The 15,940-nt window shown below is 48.7% G+C and overlaps 1 protein-coding gene across 1 annotated transcript in view; it reads right to left on the reverse strand.

Moving 5' to 3' along the window:
• Positions 1 to 454: 454 nt before the first annotated feature.
• LOC112218663 (serine/threonine-protein kinase WNK1) overlaps positions 455 to 15,940 on the reverse strand; it is a 70,792-nt gene continuing 55,306 nt past the window's right edge. The window contains exons 11-26 of the mRNA XM_042301169.1: positions 15,836 to 15,913; positions 15,487 to 15,522; positions 14,939 to 15,076; positions 11,468 to 11,547; positions 8,683 to 8,842; positions 7,069 to 7,185; positions 6,759 to 6,884; positions 6,601 to 6,652; positions 6,356 to 6,499; positions 5,082 to 6,127; positions 4,854 to 4,928; positions 4,019 to 4,656; positions 3,346 to 3,533; positions 3,078 to 3,173; positions 2,696 to 2,904; positions 455 to 2,511 (exon numbers count right to left, since the gene is read on the reverse strand). Coding sequence (XP_042157103.1) covers positions 2,158 to 2,511; positions 2,696 to 2,904; positions 3,078 to 3,173; positions 3,346 to 3,533; positions 4,019 to 4,656; positions 4,854 to 4,928; positions 5,082 to 6,127; positions 6,356 to 6,499; positions 6,601 to 6,652; positions 6,759 to 6,884; positions 7,069 to 7,185; positions 8,683 to 8,842; positions 11,468 to 11,547; positions 14,939 to 15,076; positions 15,487 to 15,522; positions 15,836 to 15,913 — 3,537 coding nt within the window. The 3' untranslated portion in view covers positions 455 to 2,157. The remainder of the gene's footprint in view (positions 2,512 to 2,695; positions 2,905 to 3,077; positions 3,174 to 3,345; positions 3,534 to 4,018; positions 4,657 to 4,853; positions 4,929 to 5,081; positions 6,128 to 6,355; positions 6,500 to 6,600; positions 6,653 to 6,758; positions 6,885 to 7,068; positions 7,186 to 8,682; positions 8,843 to 11,467; positions 11,548 to 14,938; positions 15,077 to 15,486; positions 15,523 to 15,835; positions 15,914 to 15,940) is intronic.

The raw sequence follows: 15,940 nt of genomic DNA on the forward strand, positions 1-15,940 counted from the left end.
ATATATATATATATATATATATATACGTATATATATATATATATATATATATATATTTATATACGTATATATATATATATATATATATATATATATATACGTATATATAAATATATATATACGTATATATTATATATTTATATATATATATATATATATATATATATATATTTATATACGTATATATATATATATATATATATATATATTTATATATATTATATATATATATATTTATATATTTATATATATATATATTTATATATTTATATATTTATATATATATACATATTTATATATACATATTTATATATATATATATTTATATATATATATGTATACACACACATACATATACACACACACACACACACACGTGTATATGTCTATATATATATGTATACACACATACATATATATACATACACATATATATACACATATACATATATACACATATATATATATATAGACATACATAGACACACATAAGCATACATATATGTACATACATATATACATATATATATGCACAGTAAAACAAGATAAAATTACACGGTGGTGTATGATAAGAACAGAAGAAGCACATAACTACTCCCCTGTGTGACAGATTATAATACTAATAATAACCCTGCAATTGCACTTTTATATTCCTTTAACTACATGTTGTTTAACAACCTTTAATAATTACTGTGAAACATCAAAATCTGATCGCTGAACAGGTCGATAAAGAACATATTTTGTATTTTTATTTAAAATATACACATAAAACAAGCCACAGAAACCCCATGATTCTGAAAGATGACAACTGGAAATAAGGTTAAAGACATTTTTGTTGATATTGCTTAGAGGTCTGTGTGTGAACACCATGCACCGTTCACTCGCAAGATAACCCTATGCCTCAAGAATGTAATGCCTTTCTAACAGAACTGTACCAAGGACCATAGCCTTGCTTACCAGAGTCTGACTACAGTACACCAGGTGGTGAGGTGTGAGACAACTGACCGACACAGTAGCTAAGGTCGAAAACCAAATGATCACAGTAGCTGAAGCCAGCAACTCAAACCACTGAGCCTAACCAGTTGCTAAGGCATAAACCTAAAACACTCATGGATACAGTCACTTCAGGGTAAATCCAAAGCCTGGACAAGACAGGTGAAGTAGGTATTAATAAACTATCTACAGACAGGTCTGTTACTTAGCTCACACTAACATTAGGTGATGGTCTCATAAGAAACTAACACACCCAGTCAGGCAGAACATCACATCAGACCAGCTCAGAGGGACAGATAATCAAATATAACCATAACTTAGGACAAGAAATATCTCTATATACAAAGACAATGTGTATGTGTTTGGGGGTTTAAGGCCACTCTTACACAGGGGGCTCACTCCTTTCCTCACATTGCTATTACTGCATCGTACTGTATGGTGATCAAATGAGTAACACTAGCCAAACACTATCCACTATAACCCTACCTAACCAACTTCCATTCACTATCTTTCTCTCATCCCACCTCCTTGCTTCTCTACATATCTCACTCTCCTTTCATTATACAAACTTGTTACCCACAATTAATCAGTTTCTCATACCATTCAAAGCCTCAATCTCAGCCAATGACAGTAGTGCTAGGAGGCGTATGTGTATGTGTTTGTGGGGGTTCTCTCCATCTGCTAACTCTGTCCTAGGTAAGCTTAAGGCCAGTTACAGTCAAGAAGTGATTAAGACTTCCCCCACCCTACCCTCCTGTTTAAGGGAATGATGAGATCACAATGGTGCTTTCAACAGATGTCTTTGGCCATTGCCAGTTGTGCCCTTGGGTCCATAACTTTCATTGGACAAACCCAAATGTCAATCACAGCCTGCTTCCACAGCCATTGGCAGAAAAGACTGGGCCCTGGTAAGGGTGAAGGTGTGATTGTGTGCTGTGGGTATGTATTGCACTCTCCCTCCAACTGACAGTCATCTCTGTCTGTCTGACAGGACTGAACCACAGCCTCCTCTCCTCCATTTTCACTTCATCCTCTTTATTTCACCTCACCAATTAGTGAAATAGAACGTCAGATAGTAGTTGTCCTCCTATGGCTCTCTTCCTCCCTGCCCTCAGTTCCTATCAGCCCAGCCTTACTAACCCAGGTCCAGGGCTGCAGACTGGGCTATGTGGGCCTCAGGTTGGGACCTCCAGGGTTGCTAACAGGTTTCTGGGTGGCTCCCATGTGGAAGGCCTGCTGAAGGGGGGCTGAGGCCACGGAAGGGGCCTGGTACTGGGCCAGGAGACCCACCTGACAGGGTCCTGCCCACTGGGGGGCGCTGTAGGGGGCTGTGCCATAGCCAAATCCCTGGGGAGGGGGGCCTAGAGAGCCCTGACGCTGGCAGAGTGGGTTGGAGGGGTTAGTGGTAATGGGGAGGTGGGCACCTGCCAGGGTGGTAGACGGGAGGGTAGGGCACAGGTGGCCGGGGGCAGAAAACTTTCGGCTCATGTTTGCTTGTGGAGGGATATGTAGAGGGATCTGTAGTTAGGGAGGGGCCATAAGAGGGAAAGACAAGGGGAAGTTGCAGCTCAGTTTAGTTACATTAGCACATAACACGTTCAAAACTACAATTGAGAAAAAAGGGCAAAAATTATGTAAAATAGAGCCAAAAAAACGATTTATTGAGATACACTTTTCTTTAGAATGAGAAGTGTGGTCTTACGTCATGTCCGGGTCCCTGGGCTGTTCCCTTGGGTCCTTTCTTGCCCTGGGAGAGGCTGATGGCGTCTCGGGCCCAGTTGTCAACAAGCTGGTGCAGGTCGTCTGTGAACGTGCCCTTTCGGTTCTGTGTTAGGGCCGGCGCTGTGTTAGGGCCTGATGGCTGAGACTGGCTGGTGTTCACTCCACTGTCTGAACTGGTCCCACTCACTCCTGAAAGGAACACAGGGACGAGTTCAACCTGGGAAGCCAACTAATTTCTCAATCAAGTTTGGCTTCTCTTCTGGAGAGTTATCTCTTGGTTTGAGGAATATTGCTTAGGTTTTCCTTTTTAAAACATGTAGTGAAGGAGCATAGACAAAAGGAAAACAGCTCTGTGTGCTTACCCATGGTAGAAGTCTGGCTGTCTGAGAGCGCTGCAGTGGGGGGAGACATCTGCTTAGGTGGGGACGCTGGGGGGATCTGGCCTGTGACTGGGACTCCTAAACACACACACCAACCAGAGAGTTGAGAGGAGAGAAACGGATCACATTACATTTACACATCCTAATCTAGCAGCCTCTACCCTTTAATATCAACAAATTAGTTGTTGCTTGCAGTCGTGTAAATTTCCATTCAGCAGTGCACAGACAGACCAATCATAACTCTGGTTACCCGAGTGCTGGGGGCTGGCCTGGGCGCTGCTGCGGGCTGATTTGCTGGCCTTGGTCTTGGGTCTACGTCTGCCCCCAGCCATAGCAGGGGAGAGGACAGCTGAAGGAGGAGGTTTACCCAGCCTGGTGAACAGAGCATCTATTTCCTCCTTCTGCCGTGAGTGGAGGGTCTGGATCTCTATCATATGTCTGTGGGGGGGAGGAGAGGGCAGGGTTGTAACTAGTGCTGGCACAATTACTGTGTAACTGAAGGTTATGGATGAAGAGCGTCATAAAAATAAAATGACTCATAACCGTTTATTTTTTGTTGTTGTTGCTAGGAACAGCTGACTTAAGACGGGCATTCATGCAGTTGAGTCAGTGGACTCTTAACAATGTGATTGAACTTTGCTCCAACAACTTGCTTGTTTCAGCAAGGAGCAACAAACAACTGCATATTTATTTGCTATTCTAACGGTTATTACAGAGGTCTCGGTCATTTGGCTGGCCAATTATCGTCATCCAAAACTCCATGACCATCACATCCCTAATAATAACATAAAATCCAGTACAACATTCACCCCTCTCATTTTATCCTTTACTTATGCAAGTGATCCCATTGAGATAAACAAATAAGAGAAATATAGCCCAAAACAGCAAACAGGTTAAATATTGGAGGAGTGAAGGTAACATACTTCTCTCGGAGGCAGCTGACTTCGCTCTGGAAGGCCTCGTCCTCAGGCCCCGAGTCGTCCTCGTTGTCGCTGGTCATGTAATGGTTAAATGAACCAATGTTCACACCAGGGGCGGAGCTACGGAGGTCAGAGGTCGAAGAGGAAGGGCCGTTCTGATGGGAGGGGCTAGACCCCGGAGGTGCCATGGGATTGACTGTGGCTGGCATCACTGAGAAACGGCCCACCTTCGAGACAGAATTAGGGCTGGGGCCAGTGCTGGCACTAGTAGACACCTGGAAGCGTCCGATGGTGGTGGGCTGTGTTGGGACAGAAGAGAGCGCATCTACAGAGTCTCCTCTCCGGACCCCTTTGGAAAGGAGGGAGGAAGAGCGGTGGAGGGTGTTTTCCGGGCTGGAGAGGGAGGAAGAGGAGGAAGAGGAAGAGGAGGATGAGGAGGATGGGGTGAGAGAGGAAGAGGAGGCGATGTTGGAGGGGTCAGGAGTGCTGCCGGTGCTAGCGTCTGCTGCAACGGAGACTTGGAAGCGTCCCAGTTCAACGACCCTTGTGGAGGGCAAGGCTGCCTCACTGCTCCCTGGGATGGTCTCTGGGCTCAGAGCTCTCCTTAGCTGGCCGTCCAGACTACCCACAGGCTGCTGGGACTAGACACACAAACAAGACATGTCAGTAACAAACAAACCAACTCAACTAACTCAGAAAGTACCACTCAAAATAACTCACCACTACTACAACTCATACCTAACAACAGTAAATAATCACCTATTCCACACACCTACAAAACTCACAACTTCACACAATTTACAACTTCTCAAAGGAACAAGTTGTGAAAAGAACTAACCTGGTTTGGTCCTGGGAATGGAGGCAGTTGCTCGGAGGTAGGGGTGCCTGCCTGCTCGGAGCCAACAGGATACACCTGACACAGACACACAGGAAGATTTCATTATCATCGAGGTGGGAGAAAATCATATCCAAGTTACAACGGAGGAAAGAGTAGAGGGGGAAAAGCGTTTAATACAAATACTGTATCTTCTCAGTCACTAGACAAAGACAGTTCCCTCCATTGTACCTGTGCACTGGTGGCTTGACCAGGCTTGGCTGGAGGTGTCTGTGCATGTCCCCCTGGTGTGAGGCCCTGTCCTGGGGTCGCGGTGGGGCCCTGGGCTCCCTGTCCCCCGGCGGTGAGAGACAGGTTGGAGGGGGGCACCGGGGCCGCCCCGGGGGGAGGGGAGATGGTCCCTGTGGAGGGGGAGGTGGTCTCAGTGTTGCCAGTGTCCGCAGAGGATGTGTCCTTAAAGAGGGAGCGCAGCTTCTTATCCAGGGCATGTATGTCATCTATACCAGGGACCTTGGACTGGGACTCTACCCCATCTGGGTCCCCTGGCTGGGACGGTTGGGAGGGCAGGGTAGAGGGTGGAAGTTGGATGGGTGCCATTGCAGACTGTGCCACAGGGACAGAGGCAGGGATAAGCTGGGACTGGGAGGAGGTGGGCTGAGTGACAGGTATGGACTCAGGGATAGGCTGAGAGGATGGAATAGGAACAAGGTCAGCTGCAGGGTGCTGCTCTGAGCTGGTCACAGTCCCAGAGTTACTGGGTGGAGCTCCAGAGACAGGGGGGAAAGGGGCAGAGCTGCTTCCCAGCTGGTGGGTTGCAGCTGGGGGGACAGGGGCCGGGGTGGCCTGGGGAGCAGCTGGAGGAGGGGATGTGATTTGGGCAGGGGTAGGCTGAGAGGGGGCAGCTTGGTAGTCAGGCTGGGGGTGTGGGGTGGGATCAGTGGTAGCAGATGCAGGGGCTGGAACTGGGGTTGGAGACACCCTCCCGGTTGCAACTTGGCATGTGGAGGGAGGAAGAGTGGAGGACCCAGAGGGGATGACTGAGACAGGAGGCAGGGTGGAGAAGCTAGTGTTGGTGGGGACTGTAGCCTCTGGGGGAGCCAAGGTTTGGTGAGGGTGGGAGAGAGGGGAGGCTGGGCGCAGGGAGGAGGGGACTATGCTGGTGTCTGGCTCGGCTGGGTGGCCCATGGTGGCTCGTCTCTCCCCATGCGGCTGCCTCATCTCAGTTAAGGCCTGCTGGAGGTGGCCTGAGGGGGCAGACAGGGACAGGCCCAGACTCACTGGGGTTGAAGGGAGGAACACAGAGTCACTTACATACATTACTTGTTGTAAGTGTACAGGTTATCATCATGAGTTCAAACATACTGGTATATGCATCAAGGAACATGTTTTAGAGTTCTCAAATCATCCAGAGATGGAAGAGGGGCACATGTTTGGAACACAGCATTCTAACATCCTATGAGAGTTCTAGTTGCACTCTATGGCCCACAGATTCCAGTCCCTCTCACCTTGAGGGGGTTCATCCCCAAACGAGGTGTTAGCAGATGGAGGGCCGAAGAATTGCTCCCTCAGACGGGACTCTGGGACAGGGCTGACAATGAACCTCCGGCCTGCAGAGTGGACTACCTGAGCTGCAACGCTGGGAGGAACACCTGAGGGGCAATGGGTTAGAGGTGAGGGGTCAAGGAGTGAGGAGGTGGAGCTCAGACAATCATCTTTCAGTAGAGATAGTAATGTGTAGGTACAAGTTTACCAGGCAGATGAGTGGGCATGTCAGGCTGCTGTGAGGGGTCATCCACCACAATCTGTGGAGAGAGAAGGACAACACCATGTCAACTAAAGGCTGCCCAGGAGTTAGTGGGTGGGTACGTGAAGGATGACGTGTTGCTGTGTGTTGTTCGAGTATGTTACCTGTGTAAAGGGTGGTTGAGCATAGCCTTCCTTCATGCCCTCTCTATCGTCCGCCATTTCGATGACTTCACGAACCTGCTCGATGAACGACTCACGTTCGCTCTCCAGGATAAATTCACTCAGCACCTTAGAAAAGGACAGATATTGAACTACAATACCCACAAATCGTGCCCATTTCAATCCACATAGATCTGTGGAGCTACCAAAATAAAATATCAAATTCCTTTACTTTTGACTACAGAGCCTTAGGGAATATTTGATGGAGATTCAATACAATCCAGATCGGTGCTTATGTGTTTACTATCATTACCATGATCTGTGCAATCTCCTCTGGGTTATCTCCGTCCAGGTCAAACTTAAAGGTCACCATCTTCCTGTTGTGAGTCTCCAGCTGGCACTCTGCCACCCGGTCTCCCATGTTGGAGATCTGAAACCGACACAAAGATTAGTTCATTCTTCCTGCCATCCAGGACCTCTACACTAGGCAGTGTCAAAATTGTCAGACTCCAGCCACATTTTACATGAGTCATTTAGCAGACGCTCTTATCCAGAGCGACTTACAGTAAGTAGTGAGTGCATATATTTGAATGGAACCCACAACCCTGGCGCTGCAAGCACCATGCTCTACAAACTGAGTTACATGGGACCAGCTTCCAGCCACCCAAGTCATCTCTCTGCTACTGCCCTGGGTTAAGGGCTTATAAGTAAGCATTTCATGGTAATGTCTACACCAGTTGTATTCGGGGGCATGTGAAAAATAAATTTTTATTTGGTGTGTCAGATGACTGACACACATTTCAAATATTTTACTGAGTTCATATAAGGAAATCAGTCAATTTAAATAAATGCATTAGGCCCTAACCTATGGCTTTCACATGACAGGGAATACAGATATGCATCCTTTAGTAAACTTTTTTAAGTAGGGGAGTGAATCAGAAAACCAGTCAGTATCTGATGTGACCACCATTTGCCTCATGCAGCACAACATCTCCTTCGCTTAGAGTTGAGCAAGCTGTTGATTGTGGCCTATGGAATGCTGTCCCACTCCTCTTCAATGGCTGTGCGAAGTCGCTGGATATTAGCGGGAACTGGGCCGTGCATTATCATGCTGAAACATGAGGCGATGGCAGCAGATGAGTGGCATGACAATGGGTCTCGGGATCTCGTCACGTTATCTCTGTGCATTCAAATTGCCATCAATAAAACGCAACTGTACTCGTTGTCCGTAGCTTGTGCCTGTCCATACCATAACCCCACCACCACAGGACACACTTTTCACAGCGTTGACATCAGCACACCGCTCGCCCACACGACTCCATGCACATAGTGTGCGGTTGTGAGGCCGATTGGGTGTACTTGAGACATCTGTGGCATTGTGTTGTGTGACAAAACTGCACATTTTAGAGTGGCCTTTCATTGTCTCCAGCACAAGGTGCACCTGTGTAATGATCATGCTGTTTAATCAGCTTCTTGATATGCCACACCTGTCAGGTGGATGGATTATCTTGACAAAGGAGAAATGCTCACTAACAGGGATGTTAACACATTTGTACACAACATTTGAGAGAAACATGCTTTTGTGCGTATGGAACATTTCAGGGATCTTTTATTAATATTATATTTTTGTTCAGTGTACAACTGGACATCTGTATAGACAGAGAGAGGATGAAAGGTCAACATAGGGTTGTAGAAATCCTGCAATTTTCCCAGAATTCACTGGTTTTCCTGGAATCTTGGTTGTAAGATTCCCAGTTGTCAGTAGGGGATAATAACAGAAATGTTGGAATCCTCCAAACAGTATTTTGGGAAAACCTGGGTATGTTGAGAAAGTTAATGGACATTTGGCCAACAAAGGGGGGCCGAGGAGATAGAGTTGCCATATGAGAGAATACAGACAGTGAGTTTAGGTGAAAGTGACTCTTACATTGAGGACGTTGAGCTTGGCCTTGGCGGTCTTATCATGCCGAGAGCGGCTGCGTACGGAACGCCGCTGGTGCCGCTTGATCATGGAGCGCCCCTCGTGTCTACCACCCGACGCCCCTTCATAGCCGTCACTCAGACCTGACGCTGCGTCTGACAGGCAACTGGGAGAGAGAGAGAGAGAGGCGGGGGAGAGAGAGAGGCGGGGGAGAGAGAGAGAGAGAGAGAGGCGGGGGAGAGAGAGAGAGAGAGAGGCGGGGGAGAGAGAGAGAGAGGCGGGGGAGAGAGAGAGAGAGGCGGGGGAGAGAGAGAGAGAGAGAGGCGGGGAGAGAGAGAGAGAGAGGGGGGGAGAGAGAGGCGGGGGAGAGAGAGAGGCGGGGGGAGAGAGAGGCGGGGGGAGAGAGAGAGGCGGGGGAGAGAGAGGCGGGGGAGAGAGAGAGAGGCGGGGGGAGAGAGAGGCGGGGGAGAGAGGAGGCGGGGGAGAGAGAGAGAGCGGGGGAGAGAGAGAGAGAGGCGGGGGGGAGAGAGAGAGAGGCGGGGGGAGAGAGAGAGAGGCGGGGGAGAGAGAGAGAGAGAGAGAGAGAGAGAGGCGGGGGAGAGAGAGAGAGAGAGGGGGGAGAGAGAGAGAGGCGGGGGAGAGAGAGAGAGAGCGGGGGAGAGAGAGAGAGAGGCGGGGGGAGAGAGAGAGAGGCGGGGGAGAGGCGGGGGAGAGAGAGAGAGAGAGGCGGGGGGGAGAGAGAGAGAGAGAGAGGCGGGGGAGAGAGAGAGAGAGAGGCGGGGGGAGAGAGAGAGAGAGAGGGGGGAGAGAGAGAGAGGGGGGAGAGAGAGAGAGAGGCGGGGGAGAGAGAGAGAGAGGCGGGGGAGAGAGAGAGAGAGAGAGAGGCGGGGGGGGAGAGAGAGAGAGAGCGGGGGGAGAGAGAGAGAGAGGCGGGGGGGAGAGAGAGAGAGAGGCGGGGGGAGAGAGAGAGAGAGAGGCGGGGGAGAGAGAGAGAGAGAGGCGGGGGAGAGAGAGAGAGAGAGGCGGGGGGAGAGAGAGAGAGAGAGAGAGAGAGAGGGGGGGAGAGAGAGAGAGGCGGGGGGAGAGAGAGAGAGGCGGGGGGAGAGAGAGAGAGGCGGGGGAGAGAGAGAGAGAGAGAGAGAGGAGAGAGAGAGAGAGAGAGAGGCGGGGGAGAGAGAGAGAGAGGGGGGGGAGAGAGAGAGAGAGGCGGGGGGAGAGAGAGAGAGAGAGGCGGGGAGAGAGAGAGAGAGAGGCGGGGGAGAGAGAGAGAGAGAGCGGGGGGAGAGAGAGAGAGGAGGCGGGGGAGAGAGAGAGAGAGAGGCGGGGGGAGAGAGAGAGAGAGAGGCGGGGGGGAGAGAGAGAGAGAGAGAGGGGGGGAGAGAGAGAGAGAGGCGGGGGAGAGAGAGAGAGAGAGGGCGGGGAGAGAGAGAGAGAGAGAGCGGGGGAGAGAGAGAGAGAGAGGCGGGGGAGAGAGAGAGAGAGAGGCGGGGGGGGGGAGAGAGAGAGAGAGAGGCGGGGGAGAGAGAGAGAGAGAGAGAGGCGGGGGGAGAGAGAGAGAGAGAGGCGGGGGAGAGAGAGAGAGAGAGGCGGGGGAGAGAGAGAGAGAGAGGCGGGGGGAGGCGGGGGAGAGAGAGAGAGAGAGGGGGGGGAGAGAGAGAGAGAGAGAGGCGGGGGAGAGAGAGAGAGAGGCGGGGGAGAGAGGGGGAGAGAGAGAGAGAGAGGCGGGGGAGAGAGAGAGAGAGAGGCGGGGGGGAGAGAGAGAGGCGGAGAGGGAGAGGGGGGGGAGAGAGAGAGAGAGGCGGGGGGAGAGAGAGAGAGAGAGAGAGGCGGGGGGAGAGAGAGAGAGAGAGAGAGAGAGGCGGGGGGAGGGGAGAGAGAGAGAGAGAGAGCGGGGGGAGAGAGAGAGAGAGGCGGGGGAGAGAGAGAGAGAGAGGCGGGGGAGAGAGAGAGAGAGAGGCGGGGGAGAGAGAGAGAGAGGCGGGGGAGAGAGAGAGAGAGGCGGGGGGAGAGAGAGAGAGAGAGGCGGGGGAGAGAGAGAGAGAGAGGCGAGGGGGAGAGAGAGAGAGAGAGAGAGAGAGAGAGGTGGGGGAGAGAGAGAGAGAGAGAGGTGGGGGAGAGAGAGAGAGAGAGAGAGGGTGGGGGAGAGAGAGAGGAGAGAGGTGGGGGGAGAGAGAGAGGAGGTGGGGGGAGAGAGGTGGGGGAGAGAGAGGAGGAGAGAGAGGTGGGGGAGAGAGAGAGGAGAGAGAGGTGAGAGGTGGGGGAGGAGAGAGAGAGGGTGGGGGGAGAGGAGAGAGGAGAGAGGTGGGGGAGAGAGAGAGAGGAGAGAGGTGGGGGAGAGAGAGAGAGGAGAGAGGTGGGGGGGGAGAGAGAGAGAGGAGAGAGGTGGGGGGAGAGAGAGAGAGAGAGGTGGGGGAGAGAGAGAGAGGAGAGAGGTGGGGGGAGAGAGAGAGAGGAGAGAGGTGGGGGGAGAGAGAGAGAGAGGGGGGGAGAGAGAGAGAGGAGAGAGGTGGGGGGAGAGAGAGAGAGGAGAGAGGTGGGGGGAGAGAGAGAGAGAGGGAGAGAGGTGGGGGGGAGAGAGAGAGAGGAGAGAGGTGGGGGAGAGAGAGAGAGAGAGAGAGAGGTGGGGGAGAGAGAGAGGAGGCATTTAGCAATTACTAGGAGGACATCACAATGAACATAGGGCCGTTCCATATAAATATGTATTTTTAATAAAACATATTGAGTAGCAGAAAAGGCATTCTGGTATGAGCTAGGTCTTGGGCTGTTGTGGAGAGATGATGTGATGCTTTACCTCTCCACAGACTGAGGGACAAGTGTTGTCGGACCTGCTGCCTGCTCGGGTGGCGCCGGCTGGGATACACTCACAGAGGCCTGAAACATCATCACACACACACAGTTCTTTAAAGGAGCTTTCCAACCATGTCATGTCAGGCATGAAAGCAAGGGCTGGATCTGGCTTCACCTTAAGCACTAAAAGGTATGTGATCTGACCAAGGAATTTGCAGTGCTTTGAGCAAACACACTAAAATCAACTCAGTTTATTGTTCGTGTGCACAGATTTGCAGATGTTATTGCAGGTGCAGTGAAATGCTTGTGTTTCTGGCTCAAACAGTGCAGTAATACCTATCAATCATTTAGAAAAACACAATATACATATCCAGATGTTTTAATATATCACACCGAGCACTCTCATAGACCGGAATATAAACGTATATACATATAATGAACCGTTTGGACAGTATATAAATAGAAAAGGTATGTGCAGCAGTAGTTATATAGGATTAGTTGATTACCAAACATTTCTGTAAAAAAAACAATAAAGCCTTGCGTTCCTATTTTAATTTTATTTGTTGCGCTGTTGGCAATAGGTGCACTTGATTCAGCAGCCCTAGTGTTCCCATTTTGAACCATTTCACAAGTTTTAAGGTAGTACTCCATCTAGCCGGCAGGCCCAGAGAACAAATCAAGTGCACCTATAGGCCTACCAATGGCCAATCAGATAGCTCAGATTTTTTATTTTACCTTTATTTAACTAGGCAAGTCAGTTAAGAACAAATTCTTATTTTCAATGACGGCCTAGGAACAGTGGGTTAACTGCCTGTTCAGGGGCAGAACGACAGATTTGTACCTTGTCAGCTCGGGGATTTGAACTTGCAACCTTCCGGTTACTAGTCCAACGCTCCTGCTGGGGAGGCAGGGTAGCTGTCTGCACAGTTTCCTCGAGCCATAGACTGTAAAAACAAATCTTGAACCTACAGCAAAGTTTAAACTGTGAGATTTAAAAACTTGTTCAACACCGTTATAAGCCATAAAAGGTGCGTTCTCCCTACTTCCACTCACACTACAACCAGGACTGCAGCTGCAATGAATTACTATAGCAATGTGTTCCCATACGCTTGCCTTATTATTAGCAGCTTCTATCTTTTTAAAACCTTTGTGTTAGGGGGCAGTATTTTCATTTTTGGAAGAAAAAAAACTGTTCCCGCTAGAATATGCATATAATTGACAGCTTTGGATAGAAAACACTCTAAACACTCTCGTTTCCAAACCTGTAAAGATATTGTCTGTGAGTATAACAGAACTGATGTTGCAGGCGAAAGCCTGAGTAAAATCCAATCCGGAAGTGCCCCAGGTTTTGAAAGTGCTGCGTTCCAATGAGTCCCTATTGAGCTGTGAATGTGTCATCAACGAGCTTACGCTTTCTACGTATTCCCCAAGGTGTCTACAGCATTGTGACGTAGTTTTACGCATTTATGTTGAAGAATAGCCGTAGGCGGCTACATTGCGTAAGTGGTCACATGGTGGCTCCGAGAGATTCTTGCGTAAAATACAGAGGTAGCCATTACTCCAATCGGTCCTACTGAAAAACGAATTGTCCCGACAACGGATATATTATCGAATAGATATTCGAAAAACACCTTGAGGTTTGATTATAAACAACATTTACCATGTTTCTGTCGATATTATGGAGCTAATTTGGAATATTTTTCGCCGTTTTCGTGACTACAATTTCCGGGCGATTTCTCAGCCAAACGTGAAGAGCAAACGGAGCTATTTCGCCTACAAAAATAATATTTTGGGAAAAAATGAACTTTGGCTTTCTACCTGGGAGTCTCGTCAGTGAAAACATCCGAAGTTCATCAAAGGTAAACGATTTAATTTGATGCTTTTCTGATTTGTGACAAGGTTGCCTGCTGCTAGCAAGGCATAATGCTATGCTAGGCTATCGATAAACTTACACAAATGCTTGTCTAGCTTTGGCTGTAAAGCATATTTTGAAAATCTGAGATGACAGGGTGATTAACAAAAGGCTAAGCTGTGTCTCAATATATTTCATTTGTGATTTTCATGAATAGGAATATTTTCTAGGGATACTTATGTCCGTTGCGTTATGCTAATTAGTTTCAGGCGATGATTACGCTCCCGCATGCGGGTTTGGGAGTCACAAAAGGTTATTAATATCCAGGAATATTTCAACTTTCTCTGGTCATAGCAGTAACAACATGAATTGGTGCATGAGGCAGAAATAATGCAGTGCGACTTGAGTTTTGCCATCAGCTGGAAGACCCTTTTCTCAGCTGAGGGAGAGAGAGCGGCTGAACAGTGAGTGAGGTGAGAGGCAGCCTCACCGCTGCACTCTCCCTCCCCTCAGGCTGACCATCACATGCAGGCCCATCAGTCCAGTAAAATCAAAACAATTCTAAAATAAATGTATGCTGACTCAGCTGTAATATTACCAGTGTGATCATATACCAAATGGTTTAAAATATAATTTCTAAAATGTTCTGAGATGAACATTGGCAGGGCAATTCAAGCCCTATTGGCAGGGCAATAGCCAATATGCAGTGTTAATGTATTGGGCCTATAGCCTACTGCACAAACCTCATAATGCTCATTGGTTTACGTTTAAGTCGTGTTTAAAACAAATCTGAGCGGTAGATATCGGCTTGCATTTTGACTCAAAGTGACTTTGACTAAGAAAATGTTGCTGAAACAGTGTAAACATTAAATGTGATGAGCGTTCAATGACTATGTACATAGGGCAGCAGTCTCTAAAGTGCAGGGTAGAGTACCGGGTGGTAACCGGGTAGAAACCGTGACTATGGTTCAGGGCAGGGTACTGGGCGGAGGCCGGCTAGTGGTGACTGTTTAACAGTCTGATGGCCTGGAGATACAAGCTGTTTCTCAGTCTCTCAATCCCAGCTTTGATGCACCTGTACTGTCTTCACCTTCTAGATGGTAGCGGGGTAAACAGGAAGTACACGGTTTTACTTCTCATAGGACGCGTGTCTGTTTGTAGGCTCCTTAAACTACTAGCACGTCAAGCCTAACTACTAACACAAATCACACACGTTGCCCCTGTCCTGTGGGTACCTGCATCACAGAGACGTTTGTGGCCTGATAGAGGAAGTAGAGGTGCTCTGCATTGATTGGAGGAGACAGGATAGGAGGGCTTGGTTCATTGGCCCATGACTGACAGCCATGCAGGAAAAAGCAGCAGCATGCAAGAGAAACTCATGAAAGAAAGTGGATGAAAGAGTGGAGACCGACACAGAGCCGTTAGTCAAAAAGCAGAAAATAATTTTAAAAAGAGGGAAAGAATAGAAAAGAATGACGAGTCTGTACATGCGTGATAAAACATTTACTAGATGGAATACATTCTGTCTCCTTGTTTGTAGATTGTCTGAGTGTTTTAGCGTTGGTATGAGGGTAAGCTGGGGTTGTTGTGCACTTGACCAATGTGTTGGTGTGGGTGTCTCACCTGTATTTGCCGGACTCCAGGCTGGAGAGGTGGTAGTACTGAGCTCTGAGGTGCATCGCTGCCCTCTGGCTGTGGCTGCTGGAGGTGCAGAGGAGGGATGGGCTGAGAGGGGGGCAATGTCACCTGCTGGGGAGGCACCTACAGGGGGTAGGGGGAGTGACAGAGATAAGAGATCTGCACAAATCAAATGGCCATATCTCAGACAAGACTCTCCATTATCTATTCCCCAACACACTGCTCTTCAAACACACGCACCATCCCTCCCCAGAGGCCAAACCACCTCAGTTTCACACTGGCTCTCATCCAACATGCAACTCCCCCAGGCACTTACCTACTGAATCACATAGGATTACAATAAATCAGTCTCATATAGCCTCAGTACAGGTTTTATAGCATGGATTCTACAGTACGAACACACTACTAAAATTGCAGAAGGTTAGCATATAAATAGTGTATGTATACCATATAAACAGTATATGTTAAGAGAAAGGATGGGTGTGACAGTAGAGGGAAGAGGTGTGCGTTTGCAAGGGACAGTTTTTAAGTACCTGAGGGGGGAGTGGTGGGTGGTAGTAACCTCCATACTATAATAAGAAACAAAATACAACAAAGGGTAAGAGGGAGAGGAAAGAGAAGAGGCGAGCAGAAAAAAAGAGAAGGAGAAAGAGATGGAAGAAAATATAAGGAGAGAAAGCATAGGAAGAAAGAAAAACAGAACCAAAAGGAACGCAGAAAGAAACAGAAAGAAAGAGCAAGAAGTGAGATGGTCCACCAATGTTTTCAACAACATGCTAATATTGGCTCTATATCTATTCATATAGTGATCGATGATCTAGGTGTGATCAGCTGAGGAACAGCAGTGTTGTGGTGAAGTTGTATTGTGATGGTGACGTGTACCTGTTGTGTGGCCCCAGGGGCAGGCTGGGAGCTTGGAGCCCCAGGGGCAACAGTGGTATGCTGAGCAGCAGGAACCACCTGACAAACAGGACAGAGGGAGAAGCA

This window comes from Oncorhynchus tshawytscha, linkage group LG19, assembly GCF_018296145.1.
Source record: "Oncorhynchus tshawytscha isolate Ot180627B linkage group LG19, Otsh_v2.0, whole genome shotgun sequence".
Lineage (NCBI taxonomy): Eukaryota > Metazoa > Chordata > Actinopteri > Salmoniformes > Salmonidae > Oncorhynchus > Oncorhynchus tshawytscha.